General features: G+C 45.8%; 3 protein-coding genes and 1 non-coding gene across 8 annotated transcripts in view; 1 reads left to right on the forward strand and 3 right to left on the reverse strand.

Annotated features, from left to right (window-relative positions):
• Positions 1-15,441, forward strand: part of CG42534 (uncharacterized protein) — a gene marked incomplete at its 5' end in the record, with an annotated part of 31,953 nt that extends 16,512 nt beyond the window's left edge. The window contains 7 exons of one of the 2 annotated variants that reach the window (NM_001260404.1): positions 2,257-2,319; positions 3,189-3,462; positions 3,922-4,246; positions 4,308-7,193; positions 12,005-12,284; positions 12,346-12,466; positions 13,504-15,441. In NM_001260404.1, the coding sequence (NP_001247333.1) occupies positions 2,257-2,319; positions 3,189-3,462; positions 3,922-4,246; positions 4,308-7,193; positions 12,005-12,284; positions 12,346-12,466; positions 13,504-13,847 (4,293 nt within the window). In that variant the 3' untranslated portion in view covers positions 13,848-15,441. Of the gene's footprint in view, positions 1-2,256; positions 2,320-3,188; positions 3,463-3,921; positions 4,247-4,307; positions 7,194-12,004; positions 12,285-12,345; positions 12,467-13,503 lie in introns of those variants that run through there. The other variant, NM_143303.3, reaches the window with a different exon arrangement.
• On the reverse strand, positions 9,525-11,584 carry CG46335 (uncharacterized protein). The gene has a single exon (NM_001363934.1). It carries the CDS (start codon positions 9,909-9,911, stop codon positions 9,840-9,842), a length of 72 nt encoding a protein of 23 aa, NP_001350865.1. The 5' UTR covers positions 9,912-11,584; the 3' UTR covers positions 9,525-9,839.
• Positions 11,709-12,732, reverse strand: asRNA:CR43476 (antisense RNA:CR43476). Its single transcript, NR_048501.1, has 2 exons — positions 12,658-12,732; positions 11,709-12,551 (listed from the first exon to the last, which is right to left on the reverse strand).
• A 2,513-nt stretch (positions 15,442-17,954) lies between the features above and the next one.
• Positions 17,955-25,465, reverse strand: part of side (sidestep) — a 62,395-nt gene continuing 54,884 nt past the window's right edge. Inside the window, exons 16-18 of one of the 4 annotated variants that reach the window (NM_001260405.2) lie at positions 25,175-25,422; positions 23,832-23,972; positions 18,366-19,513 (exon numbers count right to left, since the gene is read on the reverse strand). In NM_001260405.2, coding sequence (NP_001247334.1) covers positions 19,449-19,513; positions 23,832-23,972; positions 25,175-25,422 — 454 coding nt within the window. In that variant the 3' untranslated portion in view covers positions 18,366-19,448. Of the gene's footprint in view, positions 25,423-25,465 lie in introns of all 4 variants that reach the window. The other 3 variants (NM_001260406.2, NM_079806.4, NM_001144645.3) reach the window with 3 other exon arrangements.

The following is a 25,465-nucleotide window of genomic DNA, read 5'->3' on the forward strand; positions in this document are numbered from 1 at the left end:
TTTAATGCGCACCTTTTGTGTTGTTTTGTAGCTCATTTGCCATTAATCTGGCCAAACTAAAAGTGAGATTACCAAAAGCAGATGAGCTAGCCAGTATTTTGACTTATGTAACTAAAAGTTGAGAAGTAAATTATGCGCCCTCTTAAGTCTAAATTTAATGGAGAGTTTTATGCAGATAACTTAGGATTTCTATTAGTTATTTTAGAAGTATCGCCTTAGTTTATAAATTCAAAGTTGTGTTATGTTTTATTATCTTCTAATATTTAATTGGAATTTTACTAAATATATTTTCTGCATTATTTGCTCTTCTTTTCTGGATCCTACGTATAACTCGGGAAATTATGATCTTTGTGCCATTGTTGTGACCCCATTTTTACGCGGCCCAAGCACGTTTTATTTGTTTAAAGAACTATTAAAATGGCATAAACAGGAACTCGAATGGCGATGGCAATCGTCTGGTGTGGGCCAACTGAAATGGCGGGCAGTTGGACTGTTCGACTGTTGGTCTGGCCAACTGGCAGTGCCAAAGTTTTATCTGGCCCAGAGTGGGAGTGGGACGTATTGGAGGGGGCCAGCTGGTGCTGCCTTTGGAGCGCATTGTTGTTGACCGTATTTGATTATCGCATTTCATTTTGTGTCGGGTGAATGTAGAAAGTTGAATGCAAATTTGCATGACACCAACAGAAGCGGCCAGTGTGGGTGGTGGGTGGCAGCTGTTGTGGGAGGTCGAAAAGGAATACGGCAACAATCACACCAACCATCATCATCATAATAATAACAAAGCAGCCAGTGAGAGAGCAACACTGCCCCATCCTGGGGTCCCTTTTATTTTTCTACCATTGTGTGCGCCCGGACCAGCGAAACGCTGGGAGATGGGTTGTCAAAGTTTTTAGGTATCATTTCAGTTTATTTGAATTATTCATAATCCGGACGGCAGCGTAAGAAACAAACAGCAACTCAGACCAGGCTTGGCCAGCAGAAAAGCTGAAAATGCTGAAAACGCTGGCCAAAGATAACGGAAGCAGCAAATAAAAATCATTCATTGTAAACATTTTCCCCTTGCTGCAAAGTTTTTTGGCAAACAAAACAAAACAAAAAAAAAAGGGAAACGTAGCCGCAGCTCAAATTCGATTCAATCAACAGAGAAATATGGAAATCCCACAGATCCCAAGGCCCTGGAAAAAAATATGAACCATATTCGGTGCACAACTGTAAATTAAGTGAAACATTAAATATTTAACTTGGAAAGAATAAACTTTTCGGGTTTTGTACCAAGGGCCTTCCACCTGTTGAGCCCTTCTTGAGAGTCCTGCGAATCCTTTTCGCCATAAGAAGTCAAAGTTCACTTTCTCTTGCTGTTCTTGTTGCCACAAGAGTTTCGCCTTACTTTCTTGCACAGCTATTGAGCTCTTGTTTGACTCATGCTAAAATGTGCAATAAATTGAGCACTTCCCGTGGATCCAGGAGGGGCTGGGACAGGTGGCTGAGAGGTGGCCTCCACTCCTCGTCTAACGACAGTTTTACAACAGTCACGCGATATCCTTTGCGCGATATAAATAGAAAGGCAACGTGACCGAAATGTTTGTAAAAATTGAATGTTGGTTAGAAAAGCAACACAGTCAATCACTCAGCCAAACTGACAAGATAAACACCAAATGCACTGAAAAGAATGTACTTACATAATTTCAGGCACTTTTAGGATCTGTTTTAGTTTGAAATTTAATCTTATATAGCACAATTTCCCCTAAATTAACGAGGAAGTTTTGCGCTATGGCTTTAAGAAACTTAGCAGCGAAGTCATCTCAAAAGGAGCCTATTCATTTTTTCCAGTGAATAGCAAGAAATTAGCACAAACTATGCCGCAAGAAAAGTTAGTTGCGAAGCCTAATAAGCGGCGCCCATGGGCGCTCCACAAAACGGCTGAAAAGAGGACTGGTCTGGCCCAAGCCCGCCCACGTTCATCCTCATCATCCGCCCCGTTGGCCGACGATTTGCCAACGTTTTCACTTTCACATTTGCGTGCTGCCGTTGACGTCGCTCCTCTGCTGCTGTCGCTGCCGCTGTCGGCGTCGCTGTCGTCGCATTGCGAATTCCTGGCGGCAGCGGGCAAAGTTTTAGCATACTTTTCGGCGGCGGCGACAGTATTTTTTGTGCACTTGACATGTTTTGACACGCTCCACGCTCCTACCCGAAATCCTTTGGCCAAAAAGGACGAAGGCAGGCCGAGGCTCCTGGCAGAGGGACGAGGAACGAGCCATGTTCGCTGCGCCGCTGGAGTTTGATATTGTTTTGCGCGCCAAAAATGCAAGCGTCAATCTGGTGAGCCACCACCACACAAGTCCTTGGCAACTCACCACGTTGCCCAGGACAACGGCTTCCAATTCTGCCCGCAGGACCCTGCACCCTCTTACCCTCTCGTTGGCTCCTTCCAGGCGTCGCTGTTAACATTTGTTTACCTTCGCTGTGCTGTTGCTTTAGTAACTGACCAACAGCGGTACGCAAAAGTACATTTTTCCACGACTGTTACTCTTTTATAACTGGCAATCATTTTTGCATGATTAACGCGAGAATATGTTTAATTATTTATTGGCCGGCCATTTTTGTGACATCGCATTAAATGCGCTGCCGGAGGTGTGATGCGTTTGGAAAAAGTAATTGCTTTTGCCCAATCAGCCACTCGACACTTGCACAAAAGGCCTGGCTGACAACCAATCGACCGACCGACCAACCACCACCAGCAACAACAACAACAACAACAACAACTCGCCGGTTAAACAAACAAACAAACAACACTGCAACTACAACACTCGATGCACACACTTATATTCTTCACCAAAAATATTTGCTGGCAATTAAGCCAGAGACTGTGAAAATTACGCGATCCATCAAACGCTGCCCGCCGGCAAATTGGTAGGAGATGGGAGATGGGAGATGGGATTGGGATAGGGGTTGGGGTAGTGTATGTCCAGAGCGCCGTGATGCAAATTGATGCAATATGCAAATGACATTTTAATTAGTTTATTAATCGGCTGCGGCCTCAACTCAGCAGGTGCAATCGCTCCGTGCGGCTATAATTTTCCAGCGGGCGAAGTAATTAATTTTTGACCCCACCATCCATTGCACTTAACTAACTAAAGTGAAATTTCTGAATTTTGCTCTCTGTCGTTCTCCATTTCATCGTTGAACAGCCGGAATTGCTGCGGCAGCGGGATCGAAGTCACCGCAACGCGCTGCACTACTGTGCCGCCCAAGACTCGGAAGGAAGCAAGGACCTCGTGGCGGCCGCCAGTATTGCGATCGCAGCCCCCGAGCTGCTGGAGTCGGCGGACGAGGATGGCTTCACACCGCTCCACCTGGCCGTCATCCAGGGCAACCTGGCCATGGTTAATCTGCTGCTGGCCAACAAGGCGGATGTGAACGCGGTGGACAATGAGGGCCACTCGGTGGTGCACTGGGCGACAGGTGAGTGGAGGGATAATCCTCTGGAACTAAACTAATATTGATTTAATAACTATTTTTGTTGGTTGCCTAAAAGTAAACAATTTATGTTTATATTATTTTATTTAAACAACAATTTGTTTACCAACAGTTCACACTTGGCCTCTGAAAATATTTACATTGAACTAACTAAACAAAAAGCTGCAGTAATTGCATTACAAATAATTTTTCAACAATTTATTTAGGACGGCATGCATTTTCCAATTAATTACAACTAAAAAGTTACTTACTTGTTGACTAGAAAAATGAAAATTAATCAATGAACACACTCATGAACTATTAAAAGCGATTAATGTTTGTGCACAATGGCAATAAAAAATTCTAATTAACTTTGGATGATGGAAATTCGTTATGAATATGATTTAATGTATATATACTATTTTTCCTATAGTAATTAGACTAAATGCATCCTATGTTTTTCAGTTTGTGGGGAGGTGGAGTCCTTGCGAGCGGTCCTGGCAGCAGGAGCCAGTGTGGCCAAGCCCGACGCCAATGGTGGCACTCCGCTGCACTATGCCGCCCAGATGTGTGGCGCCAGCAAGCAGGATAGCAAGCAGCAGGCCAGTTCCAGCAACAGTTCGAGGCTCTCCCTCGAGATTCTGGGCATCCTGCTCTCCCATCCCCAGAGCAGTGTCGATGTCCAGGACAAGGATGGTCGCCAGCCGCTGTTGTGGGCTGCATCGGCGGGCTCGGCGAAGGCAGTGATTGCTCTGGTCAAAGCGGGTGCCCGGGTGGAGTCTTCAGATAAGTGGGTTTTTAACATGTTACCCTACCTAATTCCATCATTAAATATTCCTAAATACTTTCAGAGATGGCCTCACTGCTCTGCATTGTGCAGGTTCCCGAGGACACACTGAGTGCATTGACACCTTGATAGGCCTGTGTGGTGCTCCCACGGATCTTATCGATTCCAATGGCTGTACAGCTCTGCATTATGCCGTAACTTTGGGTCACGCCGATGCCACTGCTAGATTGCTGGACTTGGAGGCAGATCCCAATCGCCAGGATCGCAAAGGACGAACACCTGCCCACTGCGGTTGCTCCAAAGGACAGTTCGAGACCTTGAAGTTGCTGAAAGAGCGCGGTGCTAATCTCTGGCTGCGCAATGCCAAGGGTGATCTGCCGCTACACGAGGCCGCCGCCTCGGGGAGAAGAGAGCTCCTCGAATGGCTACTTGCCCAGAGGCCCAAGCAGGTGAACACCACCAGCAATGATGGGCGCAGCTTGCTGCACATTGCGGCGGCCAATGATTACACCGACATGTGTAAGCTGCTGTTGGACTACGGAGCAGATGTAAATGCTGTGTATCGGAACTCACGAGGATTGGTTCTAACACCACTGGATGGAGCTCTGCAGCGTGGACATCGCTCCACGGCCAAATTCCTGCAGGCCAACGGCGGTCAGCCGGCCAACAAGGTGAGATTGTCGAGCAGGAGGACTGGGAATCCCTTCCACGAAACCAACGCTACTGACATGGTGAGACCCTTAAAGTATGTGGAGAAGGAGGAGCTGCATGATCTACGCAGCTCCAAGAAATACGTGGTGTACCTAAAACGCTCCGATTCGGATAATGGAAACGAGAATGGTAAGGCGGATGTAGGAGATGGGGATTGCAGCTGCTCCGAGCAAACTTATCGCAAGGAGCAGCGATTGAGGCACGTCTGTCGGCGTCACAAGAGAAGGCAACTGAGGAGGCGCACCAGCAGTTGTGGCGAGTCCAAGCACGAGCGGTGCAGCGAGATCTGTCGCTCCAAGAGCAACATTGAGATTCGAAGGCGGAAGTCCAGGGAACGGTATGCCAGCTCTAGTGAGTGGGAGGAGGAAAGTGCGGAGGACTCCTGCGAAAACTGTTGCTACCACAAGCGACAAAAGGATCGGGTGGTTAATCGCAAGCGTTCCACATCCTCTAGGAAGTCAAAAAACCGAGACAGCAGCGATCCGGACGAGAAAAATCACTCGGAAAATCACTCATCGCCAGAGAAGGGTTCGCGGAAACCACTCGCCGTCAATGGGGATCACCAGGCTGACAACGGCAAGGATCAAACCAGTACTAAAGAACGACCACCATCCGCCAGCAGGCATCAAACGCCACCCACTAAAGAGGGAACCTTTATCAAGTCACCAACCCAGAGCGCAAAGAGTGAAAAGTCCGGACAGATGGATAACCTCTTGGTTGAGGAGTCTCATGCAGTTGAGCTAACAGATGAAGAACAGGAGGCAGCCAAGTCGGTGGTCACTCAGGTAGATGTACATCACGATGCAGAGGAGATCCAAACATCCAAGTCTTCCGAGGAAGCACCACAAGCAGAAGAAAATGGTAAGGAAAAGGAGTCGGAGCAGGAAGTCAAGCTCCAGCTGAGTGAGGAGGAGACGCAGTTGGTCTCCAAGGAGGTGGAGCAGGTGATCATAATAGCTGCCACTGCGCTGAGCAGCGAGTCCAAAAGTTCCAGTGAGGAAAAGTCAGTGGAAAAGGAGCTCCCCAAAGAGGGTCAAGCACCTGGGGAAAATCATGACGAGGAGGTAAAGGAACACCAAAATCCTCCAACCCCATATGCACCACCAGCACAGCCAAGCACACCGCCACCACCCCCCAAGGAGGAGGCCGCAAAGCCACCAAGTGCCGCAGAACAACCACAACCTAATGCCAACACAGTGGAAGGGATGGAATCTGCGGCGGCAGAGCCAGCGTCTGTTGGCAAAAAAACAGAACAGATGGAGCTGGCTGAAGCCAAGCCGAAACCAAATACCAATCCTACTCCCATACCTCCGCCCACCGCTGCTCCACCCGGTCCACCCTCTGCAGAGTCTAAAAAGCCACCAGCAGCACCACAGCCACGCCCATCCACACCCCAAACGCCCACTCCACCCCAGCCGGAGCCACCGCAAAGGGAACAGGAGACGAGGCGCTCCTTTACACTCCTGCCTTCCGATTCGGCGGATGACGACCCAGTTCTGAATCCGAATTCAAATCCTCCAGCCTCAGCTTCCGATGAGCCGGCCGGTGAACGGAAATCGAGCTTCCACGTTCTGAAAAGCGATGACTCCCTGGATGAAAGCACAAAACGACCTGGACGCAAGGTCGATTACGAAGCGGGCAATCAAGTCTTTCAGGTGGTAGGCGAAGGGGCGTCTGCCGTCCAGCTGCCCAGTGCCGCGGAGCTGGAGAAGATGGACTACGAATATGAAGAGTACGACGATGAATATGATGACGATGAGAGGGATGGTATTGATCCGGAGCACGATAGTGCCTTGCGTCGTTTTCTTAGCAGTGGAAATCGACATGGAGTAGGAAATTCCAGCGCAGCAGGTGGAGCAGCTGCAGCCGGAGCATCCATCGCGGATGACACATGTGAGGGCAGTGGAGGAAGGAAGCGTCGGCTCAAGAAGCGCGTGCGCAGCGGCAACAAAACACGCAGCAATTGGAAAAACTCTCAGGATTCGCGCGATGGCGGCAACATGTCTGCCTTGGCCACCACCAAGGACCAGGATTCCGGTTTCGAGCCCAGTCCGCGGGCAGAGCGCAGCAAGATACCCACACTGCGGTCCGCCCACACTGCCCACATGCCGCGTCGGCCCATCTACGCCACATTGGATGGACGCTCCTGCAGCAGCCGGATGGAAAACCGCAAACCGGGAGACAAGGGCGCCTGCGACATGGGCGCCGTCACCCGGTCCATACAGCGCAATATTAGGAGGTGAGTACACTGGGCGAAAATTTTAAAACACTGGCGGCTTGAATGTTTTCGAAAGTATGTAAGTATATGAGTGAAATTAATTATCAATTAAGTGATACCCCAAGCTCGACATACATACTTTTATGTCAAATTATGGCTTCAAAAGCTGCTTCGCTTTTGAAGAAAAAACTTCAAAGTACGTGTGGAAGACAGTATTTCAGAAAATATGTATAAAATCGATATATGCAAATGGCACTCGTTAATGTAAACTTATAAATTATCCGATTTTTCCCCGGTGGATGGCAAAGCGGTACAGATTGGCCGTGATTGCGGCAAGTTGCGAGCCCCGGAGAGTTGATGGCAAGATTCATTCATTTAAATTAATCTCCAGGCAGTTAGTGGCGCCAGCGAAGCTGCCTTTTTGGCCGTAGATTTATTTACTTGATGCTTGATTTTAATCAACTTGAATGTCCCGCTGCCGGACTCGCATCGCATTATATCACGCGCGTACTTCAGCTCTACAGTTGCGGCTACGAGGACCTCTTAATGTAATCAGACTGGCCGAAGCATGCCGCCTTAAAGTTAATTTAGCCAGGGATTTAATAGCCCAGGCAGCATTTCTCATTTCTTTTCTTGGTCCTCGCTGGTTTTTTTTCTACCATTTTTTTTTGTGAAGGACTTGCCTCCATTGTTGCGCTGGTCAGCAAATAAATTGCCCAGCTTCCGTTCGCCATAAAAACGAGCGTTTTAAAGTTATTATAATGCGGTTAAAGGCAATAAACGCGGCATTAATGTTCATTTTTCGTGTACTTGAGCATGAACTATGAACCGCTGTTCGTAGATTTTAAGCCACGAGGATTAAGGTTGATGATAACAGGTGGATGGAGTTGCTAGTGACACATTTATCGGTGACAAGAGCTTAATTTAGTTATTTCCACTCCTTATATATAGCGCCTTAATTGCGAATGAAATGAAGAAAAAATGTTTGGTTTGGCCATTCGAAGCGTAAATCATAATTTGGTCAAGTCGAGCACTGCGGTAATGTCCTGGCTGATTTATTCCAGTGCCCTCGAATGGGCCAAAATCTCGTCCGCTCCCAAACCGCTCTTGTCATTAGCCGTAATGCTCATTTCCGGCAAAGAGTTGCTCATTTTAATTAGCTGCACGAAATCGGACAGAGTTCCGGAGAAAGTTGCGGAGAAAGTGGTGAAAGGATGGGGGAAAGTGCCCACCTGCGGTGGGATATTTTGTTTATGCGGAAACTTGAACAAAATATGAAAATTAGCCGCAAGCAGGCAGTCGTACTCGCTGTGAAGCAAAGTCTTTGGCTCCGTTTTACAACTCACTAATGCTAATTGTAAATGGAATTAGTGCAGATTAGCGAGAGCATTTTTAGAGGTCCTCGAAGGCAAGGACGATTACCATTTGTGTTCGCTCTTCGTTTGCCGACTTGTTTCTGGAAAATCCTTTTGTGTGCCTCCGGGGGATTTCCCCAGGCATTTGATGGCATTTGGTAGACTCACACTAGCAATTAAACCAAACCTTGTATGGCACTGATTTAATTTTGTCATTCGATGGTGTTGGTGGCGCGGATCGATGCCATAAGCTGTTGCTCAAACTTAAAAGTCAATTGTATTTATTTATGGTATTTGCATAAGCCGGGACCGCCAAACTTAATTAAAAAGCGTAAGCTGACTTTTATTAATTTTGCTAATCTGCCTTGTAGCCCATGAATAAATTTGCAAACATTCACCGAGAAAGAAAAACAAAACAAAACAATAACGCTACGAAAACAGAGGCGAAATCCGGCCGGCGAGCGCATTTCATAAATAATTCTTTCCACTTGACTAATGAAAATATTTAACTCGGCTGTTTGCATAAGCCGTAACGAGAGAACCAGAGTAAAACGGCAGGAAAACGGGAGGAAAGCCAGCGGTAAGATTGCGCCATGTTAAGGTTTCGACAAATACACGGCGTATACGCAATATACGCAAAACCGAAAGTCAAACAAGTGTCTTGCTCAGCAACTTTCCGAACAAGTTCCTCAACAAGTCGGCGGGGTGAGTCAATTAATTCCTGAAGACTATATATATATATATATATATACTATATGGTTGGGCGAAAATCCAAATAGAATTTACTTCGCAAAGTAAAAAAGAGAAATAAAAAAGTAAAAAGTGAATCCATAGCTCCCAGTCGAATACTTTGTGCGTTGGAATGGGGGTGTACCGACCAGGAAAATACCATGAAAAGTGTGTAAATAGAGACTTTATTTTGTTTCGTTTCGTATTTTTCATTTTTCATTTTCCATTTTCCATTTCTCTTCGTTTTATTTTTGCATTCGCATGCTTTCACACAGACCCATCCGGGCAACTTTATTCTGTTTCCTCGCTTTGCCTCCGAAGAGATTAAAATTTTATCTGACGCATAAATTAAACAAATAACTTACCGCTGCGTTGTTGTGTGCGAATTTTGTGTGTCCCAAAAGCAGCAGCAGCAGCAGCACAGGTGAGATTTGGGATTTATAATGTGCGCTCACGTAATTGACGTTGTTAAATATTTGGATTTCGTTTTTCGTCCCGAAATGACCTGACTCCAAGTTTATCTGTTGTCCTTGGGCCTGATTTTTTTTTTTTTTTTTTTGGTCGAGCGGTTGACGTGATGGAATTAGCCATATTTGTTCACCGACTTTAAAATGTTGATTCTATCAGCAGTAGTAGTTTGCTTCGGAAAATTCATTAAACTTTGAGCGATTAGCTAAAGCCCTAGCCAACCGATTTTCTTGGTTTTCCCTTGCGAATCCAGAGAGCCAGTTCAGTCGGCCACTTGGCCAAGTTTGAAGCGCTGGCTCAAAAATATAGCCGTAATGAAAAATGAAGCGCTAAAGTTTTCGTGAGCCGCAGACTTTTCGCGAATTTCCAAGGGGTGGCGACACTTTTGGAGGCCATCGATTTTTCGAAAGGGAGTCGTCATCTGGTCTACTGTTGCAGTGGAAAACTGGCAACGTGAATATGCAGGTATGCAGGCCACGTCATTCTGGATCCTTCAGCGTGTTCGTGGGCCAGCCATTAACACTTGGCAAAAGGTTCTCGCAACGCTTTTGTTCTGCTTGTGCGGCACAAATTGCTGGCGGGCGGGCGGTATACTCGTTGTTGCAACTTGTGCAGCGCTTAATTTCTTTGCATTTTGTTGTCGTTGTCAGTTGGAAAAGTAAGAGAGAGCTGCGCCTATCCCAGCCCGGCGATGATGGTAGTGATGGTGGTGACGGTGCTGACTTCGCCGCCGGCGGGTTTTCCACTTCATCCACTTTGCCTGCGCACTGCGTGCACTTTTTGACTGTCACATTTGTGTCGCAAACAGGAAGAGGTGGTACGTGGGTGGCAAGTGGGTGCCACGTGGGTGGCTGTCAGTCAGTGGGTCTTTCGGCCGGTGGGACAGTTGGTCGGAAAAATGTGCCACACAAAATCAACGCGCACAAGAAAATGAAATGAAAGTTGTACTAGGCGAACGTAGAGCGGAAACGGAAATCAGTGGCAGTGGCACAAGCGAAGAGTGGGGCGGGGCCGTGGGGAAGTGGGCGAATAAAAAAATATGCCAAGGACAGTATTGCAAAAAGTATTTGCACAAAGCGAAAGACTTGCAAAGAACTCAAGCGCAACCGAATGGAGCCAAAAGCGAGGCGTAAAATTGAAAAGCGCTTCGGCAAACAAGTGATGGCGATGGTGAAGATGAACATGAGGATGGTGGGCAAGATGGCCACGTTAAGATGGGCCATGGCCGTGATGATGACGATAAGGCCGTGATGACGGCAATGAAGATGAAGATGACGATGGCGATGACCACCGATGATGACCACTGGTGGGGCAGCAAAACAAGCGGAAGAACGCTGGCCCGCTTTGAAGTCCGTTCTACGGGGATTTCGCTTGGCTCCTTGGCCAATTTATTACGCAGCTTTTGGCTCACAAGGATTCTTACCTATTTATTGCCCGCCCTTTTCATCCGACCATCCCGCCAAGCATCCATTCCACGAGCAATGAACTTTTGTTTCAAAGTCAAATTGTTTTGCATAATTTCGCGCAGCGCAGCCAAGTGGCGAGCAGTGTCAAGCGGTCTCCTCCTCACCAAAGGCAGCTGCCGTTGGGTAAACAGTTTTCCAAAACGCCGCTCCAGCTCCGCCGCCTGGTTTTTTGCACTCCAAGTGCACTCGACAAATTTGCTTAGTTTTTTCGGTGAATGCGCCGCTCCTCTTGCGGCGAAAAGGCTCGGACGTCATTCGTTGATTTAGAAGACTGCGCTGGCCCGCAGTCGAGTTAAGGGAGCAACTTTCGAGGGTCACCCAAGATGCACATCCTTATCCGCATCCTTGTGCCCCTTAAGCGCTGAATTTCGCTGTTTACCTAATTTTTAATGAAATTTCTAATAACATTTTATGGCTTAGAGGGCGCCGTTGGCGGCTTTAATTTGACTCGCCTCGTTTATGATCGCTCGCTCCTTTTTTTTCCCCCGTCCGCTCCTCAATTATTAATAGAATTTTTTCCGCGTACGCACTTTAGTATTTTTGAAATTTTAATAACATGATGCCTTTTATTGCGCTCCGGCCTGGATCCTGGATGGAGCAGAGGAAGGTCCTTTGTCAGCATTGTTAGAACAGCGGGTAGCGGACTGCCTTTGTCTGTGACTCGCGAAATATCAAAATGACAATTTACGTACATTTGCTAACATTTATTTTGCAAGGCCCCGACACGCTGTTTCTTATTCTCATTCGGATTCAGATTCGGATTGTGGAGATGATGGGAACAATGTTAATGGCTTTCAATCTCCTTCATTCGCAGATATTACATGGAGCGCAAGATCTTCCAGCATCTCCTGGAGCTCAAGTCGCTGCAGATTCGCTCCAGTAAGCTGAACGAGGCGGTGCTGGTGAAGCGGGCGGTGGACGACTACCACAAGTCCTGTGTCCTTCTGGGCGGCGAAACGGGCACGCGACTCAGGCGCTACAACTTCAGCGAGTACACGTTTAAGAACTTCGAGCTCTTCCTCTACGAGACGCTTAAAGGACTCCAGCGTCCCGGCACCAACAACTTCCAGAACATCAACGAGGTGTACGAGGAGGTGGGTCGATGATTAAGTGCCGCTCATCCAGCTGGCTCATCCAATTGCATCCCATTTTCAGGCGGAGCGCCGGCTGAGTCCGGACTACAATGCCTACGAGAAGGCGCTGCAGTGCACCACCAAGACGCACCGATGTCTCCATGCGGCCCATGCCTACACGGGAATACCTTGTGCCGCCTACAGTATGTTATCTATTTGAGAATAAATCCTGAAGATATAATCCTTGCTAAATTAAACGTTCAAAAACGAACGAAAGCTCAGTGCTAACAAGACAAAAGTTGAAATCCCGGTTATTAAGATTTTTATTTACTTTCAATTAATATATCTTCTTCTAAGTTAATACGGTTTTTTTTGTCAAGATTAGTAAACATACCAGGTAGATAAAAAGTGTTTCCATAGCAGAATGAATTTGACGTTAAAATAACCTTTACAATCGCCTTAATTTAGCTTGGTAAAAAATATACAATTGACAGCACTAACGACAAATTATTCAAAGAGTCGGAATATTTTTGTTTCGGCATTTAACTTTTTCTTTTGGTGCCGCATCTTGCTGCTCCGATTTGCTTGAGGGCTTTAAGCGGATCTGTGCAAGCGTGAAAAATGGCACCAGACAGGCTTTTGGCCGGGCCAAAGAGTCAAATCGCCTGGCCAGCGGGTTGGCAACACTTTCGCCGGGTTGAAGAGTGGGTCAAGCGAGGAGGGAGCGGACAATCGGACACTCGTATTCAAAGCAGCTACTTGGCCAGCTGCCGGGCATAAAAATATAAATCCTAATTACGAGCAGTTTATTCGGTGCTGGGGCAAATTAAAAAAGTGTTCTCGACCCGGCTTTCTGGATTTCTGGCTTTTTCAGCTTTTATTACATCTTCACTCGGAGGCGGAATGCTCAAAAGGATGCGTCGAGCTTATGCCAAATTAAAAACGCATTCATTTTACCGCTCGCAACCGCTTTCATTAACGTGCCCTTGTTTATGCACAGTTATTTTTGTCTGAAAGTAGCCATGGTAATCCCGCCGAGATGGCCCTTAATCCGGCGTCGAAAAATGGGTTGCCAGGAAGCTTCTCTATGTCTTACAACTAGTTTGTTTTTGCACATGCAATTTAGCTGAGTGTTGCACCTGCAGGACACCTGCCTGGCGATGGTAGTCCATTGTAGTTCACTGCGATCATCAACCCGAATCATTAATCTAATGTGTGCCAACGTTTCTTTGCATTGCAGTTCCCATGATGAATCACCACACGATGCCAAAGTTCGGCTTTGGACCGTACAAGAAGACCGGCAGCGTGAGCAGCTTTTTTCTGCCCAAGATCCTGACCAGCGGCCGCGCCTCCAGCGGCAGGGCGGGCGGCATTGGAAGTGCCAGCGGTAGCCGCTGTAACCACAAGGTGGCTCTGGAATTGTCGCACGGCAAGAACAAACAGCTAATTTCACTGCCCGCGGAAAAGCTGGACAGCAACAAACGATATTACGTCACGTTCACAGTGAAGGACTCCTCGGGGCCATCGGCGTACCAGCAGCAGCAGCATCAGCAGCAGTGCGGCAATTCAGCGAGCGGCAAGTAGTGCCCACCGGCGACGTACTACACACGCGAATGCGTATACGTAATGTGGCGCACGGTGCGTATAAGCCATCGGCCATCGTCGAGGCATCAAGCGCCCGCATCTCCAGGCTGCAAGTTATGCTGTTTTTGTGCCGTCGCTGGTTGTGCCACTGCTGCTGCTCCAAATGCATTAAAACAATGCCATCGCAACATTTTGTGTCGCTGCTCCCGCCGCTGTTGTTGCCATTGTTGTGGCCACCCGTTGTCCGCGTTGCCTTTTTTTGCATTCGCTTCCTGTCCTGATGCCGTAGTAATGCCACGGAAAATGCTGGCTTCTGCTGGGTAGTCCAATTACATTGGCGAAATCAAACTCTTTCAGCACTTGAACCTTAAAAACTCTTTGGCATCTTAAAATACATTGACTTGGATAAGTTGAGAAAGAATTAAGTTTAATTTAAGCCTTCATAGCTAGCTGCTTATTGCTATATCTTGCTGATTACAGGGTATGCGAGTGTCCATCGCTGTTGTTTCTGCTGCACTTTAAGATGGCCAACTGCTGATAATGGATGATGGCTCTGCTCTGCGGCTGTCAGTTGAAGTTGTCACGCCAGCAGCGATGCAGGCAGCAGTGGCAGCGGCAAAAGCAAAAGCAAAAGCATAAGCAGAAGCACCAGCAATTGCTAAGGCAACGGCAGCTTAAATTATGTGGTCCTCCAACCCCGGACAGTTCAGATGTTCAGTTCTTCAGTTGCTCAGTTTCTCAGTTTCTCAGTTGTTCAGTTGCTCAGTTGTTGGGTTCCTCAGCTCCGCGCTGCGTTGTTTGCCTGTATTTCGTATTCTTTTTTGCCGTCCGTTTGTTTGTTTGTCTGTCCGTTTGTTTGTCCGTTGGCACTGCCGCTGCGCTTTTATTTCAGTTTTTCATTATCATTTTTTGTCGCAGTCGCTGGGTCCTGTTGTTTGGAGGGGGGCTGGCGTGCTCCTAATGCCGCAGATAAGCGTTGTTATTAACGCTCGGCTTACCAGGACTAGGCGACAGGCGTGAGGACATGCCGCCCATCGTCGCTTTTGTCCACAGAAAGGACATGCTGTCGGTGGGGGAGCTGGAGGAGCAACAGCAACAGCAACAGCAGGGGAGCAACAGCAGAAGCTAAAGCAGATTCAGAATCAGCGAATGAATAAATGTAAAATATGTACCGTGCATTTCTTTGGCATTTCAACATTTTTACTTTATTTGCAATTTTATTTACTTGTCTGCTTGTGCGCTCGCCCTCCCATCCCATTTTTCCATGCCGTACCATGCCATCTCAGGCAGCCAAGCCATTCAAGCCGTTGTTTGTTTGTTTGCTTACTTGGCGCTGAGTGCATTGTAAATGGAGAATAATTGCATTGCATACAAAAAGCGTCGCGATTTTAAAATTGTATAAGCGAACAGGAGCGGCAGGAGCATCATCAGCAGCAGCAGCAGCAGCACAGGAGCAACAGCAACGTGCAGCGTAAAATGATTTCTTTAAATATCAAATTATAAGAGCGGAATGCATAATAAATTCCGCAATTTAAGAGTTCTCGTTACGCGTAGACCAAAGGCAGCTGTTGCGAAATAAACGTTGAAAATGTCTAAAACTAAACCGGCAGTTTCATGCGATTCGCACACACTCTAACCATCACGACACGTGGCCGTAGTCAAAACAATGTCAAAAAACAAACGCCCACTCAGAAACCACCGCCCATGCAGCCACCCCATTCGACCACCCACTCGACCGCCCACATGTCCTTGGCATAGATGCGAAAAGCGGGCTGATTGCTCGCTTCGCAGGCGCCGGTATCATTATTTCAGCATCTGCCGAAACGACGACGACTGCCGCTGACAAAAGGAACAGGCTGGCAAAAAGGAAAACATTTTTACGGCATTCTCGGCATTTTGGCAGCCACCTCCTCCTCCACTCCTTTCCCCTTTGGCGTTTTTGCTTCTAAAACCGGTTGGCATTCTTATGGCTGCCATGAATGTCAGTCGATGGAAGTGGCTCCTACATCTGCGGCGGCAACTGCAGCTGTCAGCCAGCCAGCTAGCCAGCTAGCCAGCGATCGTAATAATCACCGGGCTCAATCGAAGCCATTATGAGTTTGGCCAGGGCAACCATTCGGCCATCCGACTGCTAATTGAATTCCAAACTGGCCCATGCAGTCGCCTCCATTTTCCGTTGGCCAGACTGACAGCCAAAAAGCAGAGATGACCACTGGCGTAGAAGTGACTGGATCAAGGGCTATAAACATTGGTCAATTTTAAATATGATGTGTAGCTGTTTAATAATAAATTAAGGCGTGCTCCAAACTGTTAAATCACAAAGTTGCGTTCTTGCCTATAAATGATTAAGCTTCCCACTATCAATAATTTAATTTAACTTCAAATTGTTTTTATATCAAATGTATTATTTAATTTTAATTGAACTTCAAGCCTATCGAGCTATTTTAAGCCATTTTTAATAGGCCATCAAAATATTTCGATAACAGCCAAACTGTCGGGCGCAGACGTTGGACTGGGAGTCCTGAAAAATCCCTATTTGACCAAATTACAGCTGAAGAGGAATCGCCGTTTTTGGGGGCTTTAATATTTCAACAGTCCTGTCCCCGGACTAAGTGCGCCTCCGTGAGTGGTGACAGGGTACTTTGAATGGCCCAGGACTCGGACATCCAAGGGCGTCGTTTAATTTATTTAAGCATGCTGCGGCTAAGGAAGAACTCCTCATCTGACCAGGATTCGAGAAACGTTGGAGTGAAGTGGCGGAATCACAGGAAGTGGGGCAACTGACCCTGGATTTCATTTCGATTTGCGCACTTGCCAGCAAATCTTCGGATTTATGTGGGTTTATTTTTAGTCCGAGTGCTGCAAAGTGCGTTTGGGCCGGATGAATGGGGAGGGGGCGTTGGGTGGTTGGAACTTAAACTTCCTGGCAATTGCCGGGAAAGCTGCAACGAAGGCGCTTGGCAGCAAATGAAAACGCCATAAAATTGACAACAAAAGCAATGGCGAAGGTGAGTTGGAAAGTAGAGTGAAAAGTAAATCCGCACGTGCCAAGCCAAATTACGGGGAATACTCCAGCAGGGGATTGGAAATGCGAGACCACAATGCAGATTCCAGGCAGCATTCTGAAATTAAGCTTCGGCTTGAGTGTGTCTCGGCGTTCAAGGGTTAAGACCCGGTCCGGTGTTCCATTACCAATCGATTTACCTAATTCGATTCCAAGTCCGGTGCGGCATCCAAGTTGGAGCAGCAAGAAGAACTATGCAACCAATTACGAAAGGGGTGCATGAATGGTGCACAACTTTTTATTGCAAAATGTTCTCGGCACACATGGTGGTGACCCAAAAAGTTTACGCCAGTATATGTTTGGCTACTAATTTTTGGGCAGTCTCTTGCTAAATGCTAATGAATATATTTAAAACATTTTAAGTAGCTTGCGGTGAGTGTTTCATTACCAATCGATTTACCTACTTACATAGTTGTAGTCCAAGTTTGCGCTCTGAAAAGTATGCAACAAATTACGACAAACAGACTTGCATTTGCAGAAAGTTTCCTTGGCAAACTTTACCTTCATTGGCGCTGGCGTTGGCCCACGCGCTGCAAATTTCCCTCCAACTGTTTTAATCTCCTGTGCATGCCAAGGACGCCCAGTTGGTCCAATCCTTCAATCCGAACAGTCCCACCCATCCAGCCCCCTCCCAGCTCCTAAAGCTTAACAGCCTTAATTCGAATCCACGGCTTTTGGGGCGGCGAGCTTGTGTTTGGCTTTGGGGCTGTGAGGCTGTGGCATGGGGGCTGGGCAAAGGAAAAGGAGTCCGAGGGCAAAGGATCCTGATGGCTTGGGCAAAGTAATGAAGGCGGTCTCCATTGACCGACCGCCTTGCCGATGTTTCGATTACGCGCCTCAAGTGGCAATCAGGCTGCATCCGCGTCTGCAGCGCCGCAGGATTTGCTCCGCATTAATAACACTTAACCCCTGGCCAAACCAAAGTTGGGCAAATAGGACTCGGATTCTGGTGGACCAAGTCGCGGCGGCATTAATCTTCGCTTTGATGTACGAAACGGCGGTTTAATTGGAATTGATTTGAAAGGGCCAGCTCAATTTGGTTTGAATCTTGTTTATTTATTCAGTATTCAGTATTATTAACACACTCAGTAGTTTCGACTTAGTTATTAATGCATTTCACTTTTAAGTTTGCGTTTCTCGTTCGCATTTAAATTTAATTTATTTATAAATCTAACTTTGCTTAAAAACAATCAGTTTGGTTTTGTCCAGAGTGACAGAGACAGAGAACGACATTAGGGGGCAGACGGAAGGTTTGCCCCAGTGTTTTCATTTGTATGCATCTCTAGATGTATATATAGATATATATATCTATATTCAATTTATTTTATTACGCATACGCACTGTATATTTTGCTAGTCTGCCATTTCACTTTATGTTTGTTTGTATATTTGAAATTAGAATTCGAATTACATTGGAGTATTGTGTAAAGTGTATGGCGTATTATTATTATTATTATTATTATTTTTATGTCGTACTTTGCTCGGTTACTTTAGTTATTTATAACATTTACACTGAATTCGCATTTATTGTTTGACTTTGAGTTTGTGTTGTAGTTTGAGTGTAGGAGTCCTGTGTGAGTGGATTTGCTGAGGGCCCTGGGAATTGCCTGTTCACTCGACATTTATTCATTATGCACTCGAGCATGGCCCACTTGACCCACTGTTGTTCGTGTGTTTTTTCGGCTGTTATTCATCTTTGCCGTCGGTTCGGCTTATTGGGGTAATAGAATATTCATGGAATTGCCATAAATAAATACGACTGAAAATGCCGGATCAGGGCGGAAAAGGGGTGGGCCGAGGGCCCAGAATCGCTGCCGGCTGTGTTGGAAACATTTTGATATTTCAATGATCGGACGACAGCAACAGGATGGGACAGACTTTAACTTTAGCTAATGAATCCTAGATGGCTATGCAGACATTAATGGATAAATGGCCAGATATTTGCACACATCCGAGGCATATTCCTCGTGCAAAGTCCGTTGGCCAATAACTCTTAGTGGGCTCTATGAGTCTAATTACACTTTCAATACACACGGCTTACTTACTACTACTGGCTTACGGGCTAGTTGTTCATTAATTACAATTAATATTTAACATTTAAATGCAGTTTGATTAATGCTTGCCCGTTCTCTATATACAGTCGATGGTGCAACAGCAAAATGAGTGTGTGTTGTGATTGTGGTATTTACATGTTTCATACTTTTGATTTCAGTTACAAGTTTGTAGCGTATTTATAGCGCAGCTTCTGTGTTCTATATTTATGCTCGTATTTTTGATTTTGCATCCGCCTTCAGCGGTTCGAATGACACTTAATGGCTGACAATTACAAAATGGTTTATACTTATCTATTTGCCTTTCCGCTTAAACGTTACGCAACACGATTTACCTTTACGCTAATGCATTTAAATTTACGCTAAAAATTTACAGCTATGTTTAATGAAATGCCCGTGAATTATGAGGCCTCACCGCTAGTGAGTCTGTGTGTGTGTGTGTGTGTCTATGTGTTTGTGTGTAGATATTTATTATTACTTTTTACAATTACTTCAGCGTTGGATCCAGGGTCGTAAATTCCAATTCGCCGCGCGGCAATATCAGATCCGGGTCTGCAATATACACTTTGGTTGGTTGGTATAAAACAAAATCAACAACAATGGCATATGTGTAAAGGATGGCGTTGTGAGTGTGTGTGTATGTGTGTGGTGGTTGAGACATAAATTCATGTGAGAGTGAGTAATGAGTTCGCGTGTGTGTGAGTGTGGGGTTAAGAGTGTGTAAGTGTGGGTGTAACCGGAAATAGAGAGACAAAGGCAAAATGTTTATACCGATTAGTTTGGTTTGGCTTGTTTGGTTGCTTTGATTTGGTTTGGTTGCTTTCTATTGGTTTTTAGATTCACAACACTTGCAAAATGACATCATAACACAGAGTTGCAAATTATTATTTGAGAGGCGAAAAGAAAAAGAGAGCCATTAGTAAATATGTACGTAGCGAAAGCGTGACCAATTGTGCGCTGATAACAAAATAATATAGCATCTAATAAAACGCCAAAACAACAGCCATAGTAACAGCAACAGAAACAGAAATCACAGGAGATAACAAGAAACAACCACATCAACAACATTTCGATATTAATATTCACTTTATTTCACTGGGCGACCCGCTCCCCATTGGCCCTTGCGCTCGTAAACGTAAAATAATTCAACAATTTCTTAATTTTTATGGCACTTTTCGCCGGAATTCATGTGGCAGCGCAGCTGGGTCTAAGTTTTTATTGTGGTCCGACTTATTGTGTCGCCCGGGTGAATCAAGTGAATCTTGAGCGTCATCTAGCGCTTGTTGTTTACGATTTTGCAGTTTGCTATTTGACGTGGCTCGGCCCGAGCACCCTGTACTATTTTATTATTATCGCCTTTTATGTCACATTTGTGTGGCGTCTTTGGGCCATAAAGGCGCACAAACTAAGGCAGCCCTCTGGAGTTTCAATGTGTGTGTAAGTGCGTGTGCTTTGGAGGCTGTAGCTGTGGCTGTGGCCTTTCACGTTTACTTTCACGCCATGCCTGACAGCATTAAAAAATGTCAAAAGTCGCAAAAATGTTGCCAGCCTGGATGGCCCAACAAAAAGCGGAAAAACCCTCTAAAGGGAATGGGAATGCCAGGGGTGGAAAGTGTGAGGGGGTGCGCGGAGTAGGGGCAGCGGAAACGGAAGTGCGGCGACAAATGAATGAACAGCGTTGACATTGAGGATTCCGGACAGCGAGTGCGTGTGTGCACAAAAAGAAATTGTTATTATAGAGAATTGGGAATCGAAAATAATAATCAACCGGCAAGTTGCTTCAAAATTGCATTAAGGATTCCGCGGAAAGGTATATGAAAATAATTAGTTTCATTGTTGCTCGAAAATATTTTTCTTTACCTAGAAACACTAATACTTCAAACGTATTTCATGTGACTTTGTGGGAACTATAAGTGGTAGGCAACTCGTTACAAGTTAATTGAAAGATATTTCGTGCTGTGTAATTCCTCTGCTGCCGCATAAACAATGTTGCTCAGGCAAATTCTGCGGCATTTTTTGTGGCACGACAGAGACATCAAAGTGAGAGCTCGCAGACCGATACACACACACACACACACAGTCATGTGCTTTAAGGAGTCTTTAAGATAATGCTGCCATGCCATCACATAACATAGCCGCAGCAAATGGCGCCGTGTGCTCATTTCGAGTGGCTGCTGTGTGGCTGGGTCTCAACTTTGTCTAATTAGACGAGTGCCGCTGGAGTGCACATGGAACCTACAGCGTACAGCGTACAAGCTAGCAGCTACAATCTACCGACATCCCACAATCTGGCATCTGCAACCCACTCGCATTACTTACAATCCAAATACGCATAGAAAAAGCCGGGCCAGCAAGGACGAAGGCCACACAAACGTGGCTCAGACATTCGCGACTCTTGACTCACACAAACAGTAAGACAAACAGCAACAATGAGACAAAAACGCGATGCTGGGCCAAATGAATGGAGCAGCAAGAAATGAAACAAATGTGCGAAAACAAAAAAAAAAAGCGGCAGTTCCATCTCATTCCATCATCACCACCATACGCAGATATAGCCGAGGGTGGGGCCACAAAAAGCCAAACGAATTTGACTGCTCTGGGGGATTCGCCCTTCGTTGCTCGGTGCCAGTGCCACCTGTACGGTGGAGCACGCGAGCCTGGCATATGCAATTAAAAATGCTGGCTAATGACAGCAACTGTCGAGATGTAAAGATGCGAATGGGTGTCTTTTCCTGGCCGTGAGTGTGTACACATATGTATATACACATTTACTCTCGCACAGTGGCTCACTTGTTTGCCTTGAGTTACGACGCTGTAAGCGTTATGCTCTTTCCAGGACCTTTTTATTTCAATTTGAAAGCGCTGCGTAAATGCGGGGACTATTAATTCCTGGGCAGCAGCAGCCTGGGAATTTTACTACTCTGACTCAATAATTTTCACTTAAGTCAAAAAGTAGGGAAACTAGCATTCAATAATGAGAAACTATTGGCTCATAAGCTATATGTGATCAGATATGAAAAGATAATAACAAAAGCAATATAAAAGTAAAACAGCTGCATTAATACGATCTTGATCAGAGCTAAAAACTTTGCTCGTGATGTGGTCCTGCTCTAATAAAAATCTCGATGAAATCTAATAGTTTTTCTGCCCAATCAGTATTCGAGGAATCGCTTAAGCTGCTTTGCAGCTCAGTGTAATCCCAGCGAAGAGAGTTCCCAAACTGTGTGTTCCTATTTGGCATCCGGGCGCAACAGCTACAAGAAAATTTTCTGGACCGCTCCTTCGGCGCACTTCAGCCCGACTTTGGCACTTGTTAGTGCCATGTAAGCCAGTTGACTTGGTTTACGTTCTGCCGGGTGAAAGGGCAGCACTGGAGCGGGAATTCCGAATGTGGGTGGGTGGGTTTTTGTGTGTGAGTCGTGTCATGTCACATGCCCCACAAACCCCCGGCGCACATAAATTAAACGTACTGGCAGGGGGCAGAGAAAATAAAAAACGATGATATTAACGAGCGGAAGGACATGCAGAATGTAATGAAAATATAAAATTAAATCGCTGACAAAATCAAATTTAGCTAATTTGCGACATTTGAACCCACGCATCGGATGCCCAAAGAACCAGAGGGGGAGCGATGTTATGTTAGCAATAATATCACGTATACGACACATCTGCCCATTAAATAATATTTGCATTTGCCGGCATGTCGGCACGTCAGGCGCAGGCAAAACTCACTGGTGTTTGTGTGCCTTTGTGCTTATTTTTGTGTTTTAATTTAGTGCTTTCGAAATAATTAAAATTTATGCAATTCAAAGTTAAAACAAAGTCTGCACGAGCTAGCACAGCAAACAGAGTGAGCTGGGTGGCTTCTGGGCGGGTTAAAGTTGGTTGGTTGGGAGAGCTGGCGAAATGGGTTAAAACAGCAAAATATTTTGCAAATTTGTTGCTGTCTGAGGCATGTTTACGCACATAGTACATATGTTTGCTTGCCAGTGCGTCGACTGCGCTACGAAATTTATGCGATTTATCCCAAAAGAACTTGGCACTCCACTGAGTGATACATGAGCGACAAGTAGTGTGCAGTGTGGAGTGCGGACAACCCACATAGCTAGAGAGGAAAATAAACAGAAATGTCAACAAAAAACAAAGTCTAAGCAAACAGCCCCATGTTCCTGGACTTCCCCCGATTGTCTGGGGGCCATGCTGCATTTATCCTTTTTAAGAACAATATTTGCCTGCACTCTCCGATGCGCTAGTCAAATGTGTATCTAGCCTTGAATTGATGAGAAAAAGAAAAAGCTCATATACTCCAATTAGCTTTGATTTAATATCTCTGATCTATTCGGCAGAAAAACGAGTTAGCAATCGCATCAAAGAAAATCATAAGAAATGCCACAAATGAAAGGATATTTCTTGATATTTTTTGCGTCATTTGCATGGCAACAAAGCCAAGCTAAAATAATTACAAATGCACAAAGGGAATAAAGGAAATCAGATGAAAGACATGTGAGTGCAGGGATGTGGCAACGTAACAAGCAAAGTAAATTGGGATGCCAAATGGACGACAAATTAAAATGTGAAATGGAGCAAGTACTGTACTACAGCAATGTTCTCGGGTATGGGGATATTAAAAATACTTGAGAGGCGGACATCCCCTGCATTCTACATCTCCGACTGCCAAATTCGACAGAGAATTTTCGGTTTTAGACATGGCTGCCCATCTGCTGCAGCTGCAGATGCAGTTGTTCCTGTTTCAGCTTCAGTTTCAGTATTTGTATCTGTGTCTGTTTCGATTTCGTATTCGTTTTCTGGCTTGGGTTGTGTCGTTCGACCTGCTGCACGGATTTAGTTACATAAAATTTACTTTGCATACATTCGGGCGGCCAGGCAGTGTTTCGGCTCGCAGGATCAGGACATAGTTTCGCCTGGGGCATGGCCAGGACCACGCTCGAGATGGTGGAGTTAGTGCTGCAAGGCTGGCTGGATGTAACGAGCAGGGGCAGCAGCACGTCGCCTGGGTGGATGGATAACATGGTATAGTTAGGAGTTAGGACTCTAGCAAGGACAACGCTGCGAATGTACTCGTACTCATACTCGGTTACTTGTGGAGAGTGGGGGCACACACTACATTGCTTTAAATACTGGGCAAGGTATTTACAACTTCAAGTCGAGGATTAAGACAGTTGGAAAGCAAGTGGATAGTGTTTCGCTACCTACAGAGTTAGTTAGATTCGGAGACAGAGTGAGAGAGAGCAATAGAGATATAGAGAAAGTGAGGGGGAGTACTATGGCTAGGTCAGGCGGGAACTTAGTGGAAGGGTGTTGTCTATATCGGGTGCCCGTCAATTGCAAAATATCTTTCAAATACTCGACTCTAAACGCTTCAGTCGCTCAACTCATTCGAAATCGAATCGAAATTGAAATCAAATCGAATGCGATTCAACGCAAATGTAACGACATTAAATACTTTGATCTGCGCTAATTGGAAAAGAGTGTACTCGTATGCCATAAGCTACTTTTGTGAATGCCAAATGAGGGGCAATTAGTTTTTCATTTACATGTGCTCCAATTCATTAGTTGCCAGCCAATTTGGTGTTCAACCGCATCATTAGCGCCAGCTCAAGCCAACCTAATTGTTTTGCCTGTGGTGCGTTGATCTCCTGCGCGGCCACCACGCAAACTACTCACATGCCTGGTACTTCACTAAATATTAAATTGCAAATCAATTTTGCACAATCAAAAAATATTAAAAACATTGAGTGTCTTGTTATATGAGTGGCCAACAGGCAGTTGCCAGTTTAAAAACAAATTCGTGTTCGTGTGCATTCCAAAACGATTTTGGCAATTTATTCGCTTGGCACAGTTTTACCGAGAAACAAGATGTTAAACTAATCTTCATAATGGCTACAAATCAGGTGAGTAATGTGTACTAAATATATACAGGCAAGTGCATTTCTACATAAGGCAAAACAATCAACTAAAACTACGAATACAAATACAAATTAATATCGAGGGCGCACTCGAGTTGCAATTCAAAAGTTCTTGAGCACAACCAATTTGGGAGTTGCAATCACAATCGCAATCGCAGCCTCAAAGCACGGATGCATAGATACAGGGATTGATAAATTGATGACTACTTGACTAGAACTACGGATAAATAACCACTACATACTACATACTACTACAGCTTGTTGAGTATAGATTTTGGAATAGTACCGTTTAGGCTGGGCTGCGCGTACTGGATGAAGCTCTCGGAGATGTAGTGATGGGGTCCGGCCACGCCCACAATGGCCCCGCCACTTGACCCAACGCCACCGGGCATCGGCATCCCGCCGCCACCGCACAGGTGCGAGTTGGGCGGGGCCACCCGTGCCCTAATATCCGCCGCTCGTCCGCCGCCCTCCTCCAGCTCGTTCAGCTCGTCCTCCTCGATATACATGCTCGGCACATCGTTTCTCGCCGGCCTAGAAAGTGGAGAAAAAATGCAAAAAAATCAGACATTGAAAA

This window comes from Drosophila melanogaster, chromosome 3R (genome assembly GCF_000001215.4).
Source record: "Drosophila melanogaster chromosome 3R".
NCBI lineage: Eukaryota > Metazoa > Arthropoda > Insecta > Diptera > Drosophilidae > Drosophila > Drosophila melanogaster.